At 50.3% G+C, this 14602-nt stretch overlaps 1 protein-coding gene across 1 annotated transcript in view; it reads right to left on the reverse strand.

Moving 5' to 3' along the window:
* ACSF2 (acyl-CoA synthetase family member 2) overlaps positions 1-13793 on the reverse strand; it is a 29232-nt gene extending 15439 nt beyond the window's left edge. Inside the window, exon 1 of the mRNA XM_081109136.1 lies at positions 13540-13793. Coding sequence (XP_080965262.1) covers positions 13540-13667 — 128 coding nt within the window. The 5' untranslated portion in view covers positions 13668-13793. The remainder of the gene's footprint in view (positions 1-13539) is intronic.
* Positions 13794-14602: the final 809 nt, after the last annotated feature.

Here is a 14602-nt window from a genome sequence, read left to right on the forward strand (position 1 = left end):
CCCATGTCACATCTCCTCAGGGCACCTCTGGCTTCAGCTGCTGGGACAGTTCCTTGGGGGTCTGTCTGCTCAGGGACTTCCTCAAGTCTTCCTTTCAGCAGCAGGACAGTCTGGGAGGCAGCTGCACCCTCTCAGAAGTCCTGGTTCCCTGGGTGACGACTTCAATGACAGCCGATATGAGCATCTCTTCCTCTCTCCTTTTCCCACTTCCTCACTCCTATTCCTGGGATCGCAAACAAGGCCTTGTTCCCGGGGAAATCCAAATGAAGGCACAGGACTTACCCTCTCTAGGCCTCAGCTTCCCCACCCAGAAAGTTTGGGGACCGAATCCGTGGTTGTTCTCAAGGGAATGTTATCTGAATGAGCCGGACAATCTTCTCAAAGGGCTGTGGTGAGCCACCTAAGCTACGAAAATAGCCAAGAACTGCAGGGTCTAAGGCCCTGTGAGTCCGCACTCCTTACTATCCTCAGGCTGACAAACTTAAAGAACTGCTGATGTGGTTCCCAGTGGTCACCACGACACCCCTCAAGACTGTACCCCAAGCCCCTACCTCACAGGCATACTGTAGAGAGAGGGGAATAGAGTGAAGAAATAAAACAGAGTCACTACTGTCAAGCTGCTAAATTACAAAAATCAAGTAGGTTGAGGCGTGAGGAAATTATTCTTGCTTTCGCCCAGGAACTTGAAAGTTTTATATAGATATCCTATTGATAATCCCCTGGTCACCCCCTGAAGGACGAAGGAGAGAATGTTTGGGTGTCCACTGGCTATCTTGGAACAATCCAGAGGCTAAGAAGGCAAGGCTGGCTCTTCTCAAGAATGTAATTTTTACTGTAAGAACTCTTAGCTTTTCATTCTTTGGAACACTCTGGGTATTGCCCAGTTGTGTTTCTGGTGTGCAAATCCTAAGAGCCTGCAATAAAACTTTGTCATTTATTTCTAGCCAAAGCCTCCTGCTCCGCTTAAGCTAGGTCAATAAGGGCACCCATGTTTGCCCTTATTGGGAAACAGACATGTTCTTTCCTTTGGGTTTGCCAAAGCCATAGTTGCAAGGGCAAGCATGAGGAGAGAACCTGCGCAAGAAGAAAGCCAACACAGGGAAAAGTAGGGAGAGGAGACGGAGAGAGAGGGAGACAGACAGAAACAGGAAGACAATGACCAGCTTAATCTTAAGATTATTGAATCCCTAGGCCCAGTCATGTAAGTCTACTGCTGGACTTTTCACTGTCAAAAGCCAATAAATTCCCTCTTCAAACCATTTTTTAATGTGTGCTTTTTTAAAACTGATTTTTAGAGAGAGAAAAAGGGAGAGGGAGAGAAACATTGATGTGAGAGCAAAGCATACATCAGCTGCCTCCTACAAGCCCCCTCCAGGGATTGAGCCCGCTACCTGGGCATGTGTCCTGACTAGGAATCAAACCCGAAGGCTTTTGGTGCACAGGACGGTGCCCAACCAACTAAGCCACACCAGCCAGGGCCCCTCATTCAATTTAACCCGGTTTTCGGGGAGGAGGGAATAGCCAAACTCCATTTGTGACAACATGGATGAAAACTGAAGGACATTATAGTAAGCAAATAAGCCAGACGTAGAAAGACAAATATTGCATGACCTCACTTATATATGGAATCTAAAATATTAATTAATTAATTAATGTCCGTTTTAGTTGGGTTTCTGTTGCTTACAACTGGTGAATCCTAACTATACCTACATTTTCCACAGTCAGTGGATAACCAGTGCCCTTAAAGGCCTAGCAGGTCACCTCACACAGCCCAGCCTCTAGATTAGGAGGCAGCAAAGTGCAAATCTCTTCCAGTTTAATGGTCTGATTGTCAACAAAGCACTGAAGGTGGTGGTGATGGGGGGGGGGGGGCATGCATTTCTGCTTCACAACAGGCATCTTCCTAGTCTGACAATGACCCAGAGTTTTATTTGGTTTGGAACTTGGTTTCCTCCTCTTTCACCATCGTTTTCAGATTGGGCAGTGGCCTCTGGGAAAGTCTAGTTATCGAACCAACAGGATGATTTACATCCCCCCACCCCCCTCCCCCCACAAAAAAAATCCAGTTCAATTGTCACACGTGCTATCTCCGTTATCTTTACAGCAGCTCTCGTAGGTGCTGTGACAGACCCCCAACAGCCCTTCCTCCTTGTAATACACCCTCAGACGCTTCTCTGGCCACATGGAATAGAGACCACACTTTCAAGCTCCCCCAGAAGGTGATCTGACTCGAAGGTGAAATTCTGGCCAATGGCATTTCAAGAGAGGTAGTGGGTGCAACTTCTGAGAAGAATCCTCAAAGGGAAGGACCATCTTTCCTCTTTCCTAGCCAGCCATATGCAGCTTGTGACAGAGAAGCGGGGCAGCGAGCCCTCTCCGGGTTGGCTCAGTGGATAGAGGGTTGTCCCGTGGACTGAAGGGTCCCAGGTTTGATTCCAGTCAAGGGCATGTACCTCATACCTTGATTGTAGGCTCAATCCCTGGCCCCAGTTGGGGTGTGTGTGTGTGCACGTGAGAGGCAACCAATCGATGTGTCTCTCTCATATGGATGTTTCTCTCTCCCTCTCTCTCTGTCTTTCTCTCTCTCTCTCCCTCTAATTCTCTCTCTCTCCCTCCTCCTCCCGCCTCCATTCCACTCTCTCTAAAATCAATGGGGAAAAATATCCTGGGGTGAGGATTAACAAACAAATAAAAAGAATGGCAGCTATCTGGAGCAGCTGCTGAGCTGGGACCCCAGAGCAGCAGGACAGAAGGGGGCTGGAGCCTGAGGGCAGGACGCACCATGCCAGCTACAGACTGGCCGTCTCCCAGAGACAGTAACTCCCACCTCCTTTAAGCCACAGGGACAGTGGGTTTCTCTGCTACACATTGTGGACGAAAAAAGGGGTTCTATGGGAAGTAGGGTGATCTTACCATCAATTCTGGTGGGTAGTCATATCCCAGGCCTATCACTTCTTTGGTGAAAGGTTTATCTTGGCCTTAAGTAAGTCCTGTCTGTTGCTTCTGTGCATGTAGGTTCACACACCTCTGAAATAAGCGTAACCACCCTCCAAGCACACACAAGCTTATTCATTCCAATCCCTGCCTTGCTTTCCCCCACCTCCACGTAATGCTCCCCAGCGTCCCTCCTTCGTTTCAAATGCAAAAAAGAACCTGAAAACTGTTTTCCTCTGAAGCACTGAGTCCGTCTGTTGGGACCTTGCTTCCAGGTGTATTTTCTTTTTGGGCTCAAGTACATTTTTATAAAAATTCTCTACAATTTGGTTTGGCTCAGTGGATAGAGCGTCGGCCTGCAGACTGAAGGGTTCGATTCCAGTCAAGGGCGATTCTGGTCAAGGGCACATGCCCAGGTTGTGGGCTCGATCCCCAGTGGGGGGGCATGCAGGAGGCAGCTAATCAATGATTCTCTCTCATTGTTGATGTTTCTATCTCTCTCTCTCCCTCTTCCTTCCTCTCTGAAATCAATAAAAATATATTTTTTTGTGCCCTTGACTGGAATCGAACCTGGGACCCTTCAGTCTGCAGGCTGATGCTCTATCCACTGAACCAAGCCAGTTAGGGCCAATAAAAATATTTTTAAAAAAATTCTCTACAGGTTTGAACATCCTGATGTCGAATACACTAAGCAAATCCTAAGGAAACAAGGGGAGGAATGATGAACTCTTTATTCTGTAGAAAAGAAAACCGAAGATCAAAGAGGCCAAAGGGACGACCCAGCGGGTAAACAGCTGAGCCCAATGTGGAGAACCCAAGACGGCTGCCACCCACTCCCCTGGGCCAGGGAGGAAGGGGTGCGCGGGGTACGTCTGTTCTCTAGGTTCTGGATTTACCTCCTATCTGATCACTAGAGACTGTCTAATCTCAATTTTATTTTTTTCCACAAGAAACTGGGACTGAGGTAGGGCAGGGTTGAGGTGGAAACAGGTGGGTCCTTAAAGGACTTAAGAGTCCTAGAAACTCGTATCAATGCAATTTGCTCATGAACTTCAGAACCGCCCACCATGTCAAAAGTCCAAGCACCAACAGAACGCATTCTGCTTCCCTCCTTCCTCCAACACACCCCAGAGGCTTTGGGCAAAAAGGGGGCCACTTCTTTTTCTATTCTTAAACAAAGTGGCAAATACTCCATTTAAACCCGAAAAAGACAATAAAAAGATTTGGTTTCAGGGAAAGTCGTTTGCTTGTTTAAACGTGTTGCAGTTGAAGGACAGCCAGCAGTCCCAGTTGCGCCCGCCTCAAAGAACTAAAGTAAATACATATGTAGTGAGGCCTTGGCTAATGGGAAGGTGATTGTGAAACCCAAGGTCCCAGCTGAAGCTGGGTAAGTCAGCCAGGAGGAGGCTGTGGGGGAACTGGAGACAAAGCACAGCCCCGCAGGACCCCCACAGAGCTGGCACAGGAGAACTCAGGCCCACATCTGCTGCCAGATCTGATTTCATCAGAAATTTCAGGAAACAGGGTGTTGCTTTTTTTTTTTTTACTTTTATTTATTTATTTTTTTAAAAATATATTTCAGCCAAAGCCGGTTTGGCTCAGTGGATAGAGCGTCGGCCTGCGGACTGAAGGGTCCCGGGTTCGATTCCGGTCAAGGGCATGTACCTGGGTTGCGGGCACATCCCCAGTAGGAGATGTGCAGGAGGCAGCTGATTGATGTTTCTCTCTCATCTATGTTTCTAACTCTCTGTCTCTCTCCCTTCCTCTCTGTAAAAAAATCAATAAAATATATTTAAAAAATAAATAAATAAAAATATATTTCATTGATTTTTTTTATAGAGAGGAAGGGAGAGGGATAGTAAGTTAGAAACATGAGAGAGAAACATTGATCAGCTGCCTCCTGCACACCCCCCACTGGGGATGTGCCCGCAACCAAGGCACATGCCCTTGACCGGAATCAAACCTGGGACCCTTGAGTCCGCAGGCCGACGCTCTATCCACTGAGCCAAACTGGTTAGGGCTTTTTTTTTTTTTTTTTACTTTTTAAAGAACTCTCTTGACTTCTCAGTTTTTGGCAATTGGTGTGTTCATTGTTTTATCCCCAGTGCCTCCCAGTGCCTGGAATGTAAGAGGTACTTAACTGAATGACCAAATAAATGAGTTGATAATAATGCATATAACAACCCAATTAAAAAATGAGCAAAAGCCCTACCTGGTTTGGCTCAGTGGATAGAGCATCGACCTGCAGACTAAAGGGTCCTGGGTTTGATTCTGGTCAAGGGCACATGCCCAGGTTGCAGGCTTGATCCCCAGTGTGGGGTGTGCAGGAGGCAGCCAATCAATGACTCTCTCTCATCACTGATGTTTCTATCTCTCTCTCTCCCTCTCTTTCCCTCTCTGAAATCAATAACAATATTTTTAAAATAAATAAATAATGAGCAAAGGACTCGAATAGACATTTTTCCAAAGGAGAGATTCGAATGGTCATTATGTGTATGAAATGCAAACTGAAACCACAATGAGATGCTGCTACCCACCACTTGAAGGCTACAATTAAAAAACACACAAAACAACAAGTGTTGGGCAGCACGTGGAGAAACTGGAATCCTTGTGCACCGTTGGAGGGAATGTAAAATGGGGCAGTTACAGTGGCCGTTTGGCGACAGTTCTCCAAAAAGTTAAACATAGAATGACCATAGGACCCAGCAATTCCGCTCCTAGGTATATACTCAAAAGAATTGAAAACAGCTGTTCAAACAAAGACTTGTACACAAAGTTCACGGCAGTACTGCTCACAATCACCAAAAGGTGACAACAACGCAAATGTCAGCAATGGAGGATGGGTAAACGAAAGGCGGGATGCCCCTGTAATGAAATATTATCTCCCCATAAAAAGGAATGACATACGCATACATTCCAAAACATGGATGAACACTACACCATCAATAAAAATGAAGACACTCTGTGTATATTTAATGATATGGAAAATGTCTCACATATTATAGGTGAAAAAGCACATTTTTTAATAATGTAAGCTGACATTTCATGATGTAACCTCATACCAGCTCTCTTCCAAAAACTCCACACTCATGGCCTCCTGTGAGCTTTATAACCACTCTCTGACCGAGAAACATGCCCACTTTACAGAAGAGAAAATGAGGCTCAAAGAAATGCAGGTAGACAGCCAAGCTGAGAGTCAAACCCAGGACTGTGGTTCCCCAAGCCTTGATACAATACGAAATGAATCTTTATAGAGCCTTATGGCTTAAAACGGGCTTCCATATACATCTCACATGATCCTCACATCAGTTTTGGACCACCTATTAAAAGGCTTATTTCTTTCTGTGGATGAAGATGCAAGAGGTTCATTTGCTTAAGGTTCTAACTCTGGTGGGGGGCAACCCTGGACCCTTTCTTTGTGTACTGCTCTTTATTTTATTTTATTTTTTGAATATTTTTATTGACTTCAGAGAGGAAGGGAGAGGGAGAGAGAGATAGAAACATCAATGATGAGAAAGAATCATTGATTGGCTGCCTCCAGCACCCCTCCCCAACTGGGGATGGAGCCCACAACCGGGACATATGCCCTGACCGGGAATCGAACTGTGACCTCTGGTTTATAGGTCAATGCTCAACCACTGAGCCATGTTGGCCGAGCTGTGTACTGCTCTTTATACTGTAGCCCACCCACAGCCTCCCCTGGGGGCCCTGCAGTGGCTGGAGCAGCACACCTGAGGCTGATGGGGCCCTCCAAGTGCCACGGGCCTGGCCCCCACCCCCACCCCCACCTCTCCGTCCTCAAGCACAGCTAGGCCTGTTCACTGTTTACTTGTGTATCTGATTCATCTTCCTCACTGCCTCTGTGTGTATGGTCCTGTTCTCATGGTCCCTGCACCCCACTCCTGGAACACACACAGTCATGGCCTTGCATCCTCACTGCACAGCCCCCTGGTGGCCCAAGCCTGGAAAGCCTTGTGCCCCAGTGACAGCCTGGCCTTCAAGCAGGAGCTGCGTGCAAAAACCTAGGCTGGCTGGTTCAGGGAACTCCGGTGGGACAGCTGTGACTTTCCAAGGCTGACAACGAAGCCAGGCTACAGGCCTCTCTGGGCACCAAGGATCATACAGTCATAAAGGATCAGGCAGAGGCCACAGGCAGAGCTGGGCTCTGATTAGTCATGGGAGGCAGGGACGGTCAGGTCACCTGAGCAAACAGACCTGCAGAACCGACTTGGGAGAGAAGCTGTTTGTTCTGTCTCCTGTCAGATCACCGTTGGGTGGAGGTGCTGAGGACCTGGGCCAGAGGCTGGGAGGTCGATTCTGCCCCTGCTGGAGGCTGGAGTTACCCCAGGTCCTGAGCGAGGCCTCTTAATCCTTTCAGAAGCCACCAGGGAGGGAGGGCGAGTGGATGTGAGGGGCCCATCGAACTGCAGAAACATGCCCCACGCCGAGGCCAATCGTTGCTCCCTGGGCAAGGTGCCAGTGCCATGCCAGCCACCAGCAAAAAAGCTTTAGAAACAAAATTGAAAGCAATTGCTTGCCTTTGTTCCAAGTCTTGGCCTGGCCTCTGTCCCTCCCCCACAGGCTTTTGATGCCAGGCTGGCCCCCAGCCCTAAGGAAAATATAAATCATCAACAAAGCTAAAAAACAAGTAACTGCCTAGGTGTACAAATTCCATTTCACTTTTATAGATTTTATTTATTGATTTGAGAGAAAGAGAGAGGAAAGGAGAGAGTGAGAAAGAAAGAGCAGGAGAGAGAGAGAAACATCAATTTGTTGTTCCACTTATTGATGCATTCATTGGTTGCTTCTTTTTTTAAAAATACATTTTTTATTGATTTCAGAGAGAAAGGGAGAGGAAGAGAGAGATAGAAACATCTGCCTCCTGCACCCCCCACATTGGGGATTGAGCCTGCAACCCAGGCATGTGCCCTGCCTGGGAATTGAACCACAACTTCCTCATTCATAGGTTGACGCTCAACCACTGAGCCATGCCAGCTGGGCATTAGTTGCTTCGTGTATGTGCCCTGAAAGGAGATTGAACCCACACAAGGCTGGTGGGGGTGTCAGGACAATGTTCTAACCAATTGTATCTAGAATACATAAAGAACTCTGAAAACTCAACAGTAATAAAACAAACAATCCAACCGGAAATAGGACAAAAGACACGAAGAGGCAGTTCACCAAAGAGGATGAATAGCTGGCAAGAAAGCACATGAAAGGATATTCAACATCATTAATAATTAGGGAAATGGACACTAGAACCACCGTAAGATATCGCTTTATTTACTTAGCACAATGTCCAAAAAAATAGTGACAATACCAAACGCTGGCAGGGATGCTGAGCACTCATACATTGTTGGTAGGAAAGTAAAATGGTAGAGTCATTCTGAAAAACAGGCAGTTTCTTTAAAAACTAAACATGTGCCCGGCCGGTGTGGCTCAGTGGTTGAGCGTCGACCCATGAACCAGGAGATCATGATTCGATCCCAGGGCACGTGCCTAGGTTCTGGGCTCCATCCCCAGGGGGGGACGTGCAGGAGGCAGCCAATCCATGATTCCCTCTCATCATTGATGTTTCTATCTCTCTCTCCCTCTCCCTTCCTCTCTGAAATCAATACAAATATATTTAAATTTTTTAAAAAGTTTTAAAAAGAGATCAACTGCCATCCTGTATTTTTTGTTTTGTTCAGCAAGAATTAGCAAAAAAAAAAAAAAAAGTAGCCCTTAATCCAGGAGTGGGCAAACTTTTTGACTCGAGGGCCACAATGGGTTCTTAAACTGGACCGGAGGGCCGGAACAAAAGCATGGATGGAGTGTTTGTGTGAACTAATATAAATTCAAAGTAAACATCATTACATAAAAGGGTACGGTCTTTTTTTTTTTTTTAGTTTTATTCATTTCAAACTGGCCGGATCCGGCCCACGGGCTGTAGTTTGCCCACGGCTGCCTTAATCCCAACACTCAGCAAAACAGTTGCCCCTCCCAGAACTGTCTTCCTCCTCCTCTCAGGACAATGTTACTCAACGGTGGGCCTCGGTCATTGCAGGAATGTGCAAAGCCATTGTGTCACAAGCACGACCTGTATAATGACTCACCACCGCAATGGATGGAAGATCTCCTTAGCACCAGGCTGTGGGTTAAGAATTTTCATATGTGACCTCACTAAACGCTCACAACATGGCACATGAGAAAAGTCAAGTCCCACCTCAGTACCAAAGCTACCAGCTGGAAAGTGGTTCATTTGAATCCAGACCGGTCTGACTCTAACGTTTCTGTCTGTAAATTAAATAAGTAAATTCATGTGGGGGAGGTTAGGAGGCCTTCATACGCAGATTCAAAAGAGTTCAGCACAAGCAAGATTTCATACAAGTCTAGAGCAGGGGTCCTCAAACTACGGCCCGCGGGCCACATGCAAATACAAATATTGTATCTGTTTCCGTTTTGTTTTTTTTACTTCAAAATAAGATATGTGCAGTGTGCATAGGAATTTGTTCATAGTTTTTTTTTTTAAACTATAGTCTGGCCCTCCAACGGTCTGAGGGACAGTGAACTGGCCCCCTGTCTAAAAAGTTTGAGGACTCCTGGTCTAGAGGCTTCACATTTGAAACTATAATACAGTCCTCTGCGGGGAGGGTTCAGGCCTCTTTAGGGAGCCTTCCCTAAGCCCATTTCCACAAATCCAATCCCCTCCTGCTTTGATTGACAGCATCCACGGTGCAGCACCCTTTCCCCCTTGAGTCAGTGAGCCTATAGCCTTCCCTGTACATCCTTTTTGGACAAAGAACACAGTAAAAACAAGTTTGTATCCCCATCACACCCTCTACAGTAAACTGCACACCTACCCTGTGCAAGGCATTAATATGTAACCAATGTGTACCATTCACTGACTACAATGTTCAAGTTTATAGTTTATTTCCTATTGTTACATTTAGAGTGGAGGATCTCCTGTGTAAGCTGCATAGGAATATCATTACCAAATCACTGGTTAATCATCTCTAAGGAATTATGAGAAGAGTCTATTTTTTGTAACTATTATGGTTTCCATCCAAAACACTTCCTGGCTTAATGCAATCCCCTCATAAAGGGATAGCATTTTATAGTTTCCGATACTGGTCCCACCTAATTGCAGCCATTCCCCTGGAGGGTGGTCCTTGAAGACCACTTACCCCTCTGCCCAACCATCAGCATCAAGTCACTGGAGCCCCAGCGCTGAGCATCACACCCAATCCTGAGAGGTTCAAGTCACTGTTCTCTCTGTCTTTCCCAGCTCCAAGGGCTCCCAACACCCCAGATCAGCGATTTTCAACCTTTTTCATCTCATGGTACACACCAACTAATTATAAAATTCTGTAGCACACACACAAATATATTTTTTGCCAATCTGACAAAAAATAGGTATAATTTTGATTCATTCACACTGGACAGCTATTGTGTTGCTTGCTGTCATTTTTTTTTAATCCTCACCCAAGGAGTGAGGATATTTTTTCCATTGATTTTTAGAGAGAATGGAAGGGAAGGAGGAGATAGGAAGGGAGGGACGGGGGGGGAGGGGGGGGGAGAGAGAGAGAGAGAGAGAGAGAGAGAGAGAGAGAGAGAGAGAGAGAGTGCTACTCGAGAAAGACACATTGATTGGCTGCCTCCCACTCTCGCCCCTTCCATCCGTCTGGGCTGATGCTCCAACTACTGAGCCAAACTGGCCAGGGCCTGTTGTCGTTTTTTATATGACAATCTAAGGGAAAAGAGGTCAGTGCCCCTAACTAAGGAGTCAGGTATTGCATGTTTTAAACATTCTTGGGGCACACCAGGGTGCCTCCTGCAGCACGCCGGTTGAAAATCGCTGCCCTAGGTGGGTGCCACTATGTCACAGGTGGCCCCAGGCCAGCTTTAGAGAACTGAGGAAGCCTGCTCGTCTCAGGTTCATCAAGGAACCAGTGTTGGACTGCTCCCGCCGAGGCTCTCTGAAGTCCCAGACTAGGGTTTCCCTGGGGAAGGGGATGTGGTGGCAGGGGAAGGACTGGTGTTTCAGGACACCTGCAGAGCAATGCACAGCTTCTTATTTCCTTCGGGGGAAAAGGGCTCTGGACAGCCTTGACTTTTTATTTATTTATTTATTTATTTATTTATTTATCTATCTATCTTTTTATTTTTAAGTTTTATTTTAGAGAGAGAGGAAGGGAGAGGGGGAGAGAGAGAGAGAAACATGGGTGAGAGAGGAACATCACCAATCGGCAGCCTCCTGCATGCACCCCTACTGGGGATCAAGCCTGTAACCCTGAACGTGCCTGACTGGGAATCGAATCGGTGACCTCTTGGTTCCTGGCCTGGGTAGATGCTCAACCACCGAGTCACACAGGCTGGGCTGGACAGCCCTGACGTTGATGGAGAGAGGAGTGTCCAGCAGATCCAAGGACCGAACTTGTGCCTTGGCAGAGACTGCCATCTTAGCAACTGGCCAGGAGCGAGAGCCAGGTGCAAGAAAGAGGCCTCTGACCAGGGATCCCCTCCTATCCTCAAGTCATTTGGAAATCCTACCCAGGCACCATTCGAAGGTTCCCAAGGACCGGCCCTGCCTCAAAGGGAAGGCTGAGAAGAGCAAGCCTTTGTCAACCCAGCAAGGAGGTAGGATTAGTGAGCAGCTCACCATGCTCAAAGGTGAGGTAACACACCGGTTAGGTGCCAAAGGTCGTGCAGCAAATAGGTGGAACGTCAGGGCTGTAACCCAAGAGCAGTCTTGCTCTTTCCTAAGAGGCTACCCTGGGAATCTATAATAATAAAAGGGTAATGCTAGTATGCTAATTAGACTGGACGTCTTCAGGATGTCATTCCGTACCTCCTTCCTGACAAAGCCGGGGCCAGAGGGAAGCCAGCCAGGGTCCCAGGTGCCTGCAGGTGGCCGGAGGAGGGAAGCAGCCCCGGTGCCTGTGGGTGGCTGGAGGAGGGAAGCCCGGGTCCCAGAGGGAAGCTGGTGCCGGAGGGAAGCCAGTGCCAGCAGCCGGGGGCAGGAAGGCCTACTCTTGCACGAATTTTCATGCATCGGGCCTCTAGTCTAGTGAATAACAGGCCTGGAGTATCGAGCAGCAGACTATCAGGCTGGATGGAACCAGTTTAGAAAGAGCAAAGGACAGGAGTCCATGAGCTCTGCACACCCTTTGACTTGGAACGGTGAGTCATGATCGCCTTGATGTAGGTTTTCCCCGCTAGACTGTACGTTTCTGGAGGACTGGGTCCGACGGCTTCCCCAGCCACAGCACCCACCAGGTGCTGGACGGAACATGTTTTCGGGAATGTCTGTGGAATGCTTGAGACTCTTGAAGGTTTCTGAAGGGCAAAGCAAGAGTGGAAGCGATGGGGAGGAATGAGGCCAAAGGGTTTAGAAATCTTCTCTCTCTGGATAAATAGGTTTTCCTGAGGCCTCGTGCCTCTCCCCCGAAACTGCAGGCCGGTAGCAGGAAGGCGACCTGTTTTGTGTACGCACACAAAAAGCCAAAGTTCAGCAATGTTGCCAGGCATCCAGAGGTGGCCTGATTTAGCATCGTGAAGCATGTACACTTCGGGGGAGGGGGGTACCTTTCCTTCGAGCCCTCACAATAGAAGAGGGCACCCAGGAGTCTAGAGGCGGGGACTGGAGGCTGAGGGGGAGCGTACATGCTTGAGCTTGCCCAGGGAAACCCTGGAAAGTAGTGAGAAACAGAAAACGAGACACAGGGACCTCAAAGCACTGTGATCTCGGAATTCCAGCCAAAAGAGGAGTGTGCATCTTCCCCCAACTCCCACCATACAATTTTCCTCTTTTGAACCAAACAGTTCTCTCAGAGGAGACGCCTCTCTGGCCTTCTCCTCCTTTTTGCCTGCCCAGGCCCACACTCTGAGATCTGGTGTCCAAAACTGTGTCCTGACCCCAGACTCAGGATCTGGCCCAGCGGCGCAGCAGGGCCGGCTGAGGGGTGCCCAGGCCTGAAGGTAATTACCGGCGCTGATAACACCGGTGGGAGCCCGGCCTTGCTAAACCAACAACACTTCCCATTCGCAGTCTGACAGGAAGGCAGCGTGACGGATGCTGCTAGAGAGGCAGCAGCGCATCCTCCACCTGCCAGCATCCTACCCTTTGCACCGAGGACAGACGCAGACAGGCGGGGTAAGTGGGAAGGACCAGACGCAGTGTTTGGCGGCAGCTAAGGAGGAGAAGGGAGACGGCTGCGTTCGGTGGCCTGGGGTGAGCAAGACCCGGCTGAAAAGCCCCAAGTTTACCCCCGACGCGGGGGCCAGCGCAGAGACAGTGCCCTGCGGACAGAGCCAGGCCTCGTCCTTGCCCTTCCCCGCAGACCAGACTGAGAAAGGCCCGCGCTCCGGGCCCTCTTCACGTGCATGAAGCTAAGGATCTGAGCGTCCTGGACCAGAACCCAGAGTCAGGGCAGGGTCACCGCCCGCCCCAGCCGCGCCCCACTCTGCCAGCATTTCCTTCCTGTCGCCCGCGTGCGAGCGCGGGGTAACCACTCTCCCGCGAGCCACCCGCAGGTCGAGCAGCTGTGGGATCGGGGCCCCAGCGAAGCTGTGCAAAGCCCTCCCGGGGGACCGGCCCGCTCCCCGCTTCCCCGGCCCCGGTACCTGATGGGACGGACGCCCGGCAGCCTGGCTTCCTGCCAGCCCCGGGGGAGGACGGAGCGGGGCCCGAGCACCCCCGCGCCCCCGCCGCACAGCCGGCCCAGGCGCAGCACCCCGGCGCGGACAGCCATGGCTCGCCACGCCAGGCGCCCGGCCGCAGGAAACTTTTAAAGGGAGCCGAGGCGGGGCGCGCGCGCAGCCGGCGGGGAGGCGGGCAGGGTCGCCGCTGCCTATGGGTGCGGAGGCCCGGGCCCGGCGGGGCGGGGCGGGGCGGGGCGGGGCGCGGAGGAGGCCACCTTCCTCTGCTCGCCGCGGCCCTCTCTCTCCCACCTTCGAAGAATCGCCCTGATTTCCTTCTGGATCCGAGGGCCTGCGGCTGCAGCCCCGGGCAGGTTCGTTCCCCTCCCAGCCACCAGGGACCTGGGTTTGGGGGCGCCAGCCCTTGTTGACTTCGTGGAGGGGAGCCGGTGGCGCTTGAATGCGGGGCGGGTGGGGAGGCACCCATTCGCCCATCCCCTTGAGACCGGCTTAGCGCGCGGGTTACGTGCAGTCCCGCTCCCCCTCCACCCCCCTTGTGTTCCCCAGGCCTGCCAGCTGGGTCAGGGGGCCGCGGGGCGGAGATGGGGAGCCGGGACAAAAGGTGCCGCGGGTGAGCGAGCCCAGCTGGGCCACACGTTCGCTTGTGGGGGTGAGGCCGGGGAGTACCTCCCTCTCCCATGGGGCAGCCTCCCGTCCCTGTCCCTGGGCCTCTGCCTGCATCGCCCAGCTGTGCAGGAAGGTGGCCTCGGGCACTGCAACCTGGGTTTCACCGGCCCTGGCCCTTATCTGCCCGCCCTGCACAGGTCCTGTAAGCTGCCCCAGGGGCCGGTGGAAAGCAATCTCACTCTATTTCCAGATCCTCTTCATGGTCCCCTGAAGCCCAGGGGTGGCTGCGGCACTGAGAGGTCACTGCCCATCTCTGGTCCTGGCTGGAAAAGGTGGCACCGGGCACCAGAGTGGCACGTGTGCCAGGTCCACGCTGTCCGTCTCCAGCCTTGACCCTTCCTCCAGAGGAGGAAAGGGAGAG

The sequence above is a fragment of the Myotis nattereri genome (assembly GCF_964212035.1).
Source record: "Myotis nattereri genome assembly, chromosome: 16".
Taxonomy (NCBI): Eukaryota; Metazoa; Chordata; class Mammalia; order Chiroptera; family Vespertilionidae; genus Myotis; species Myotis nattereri.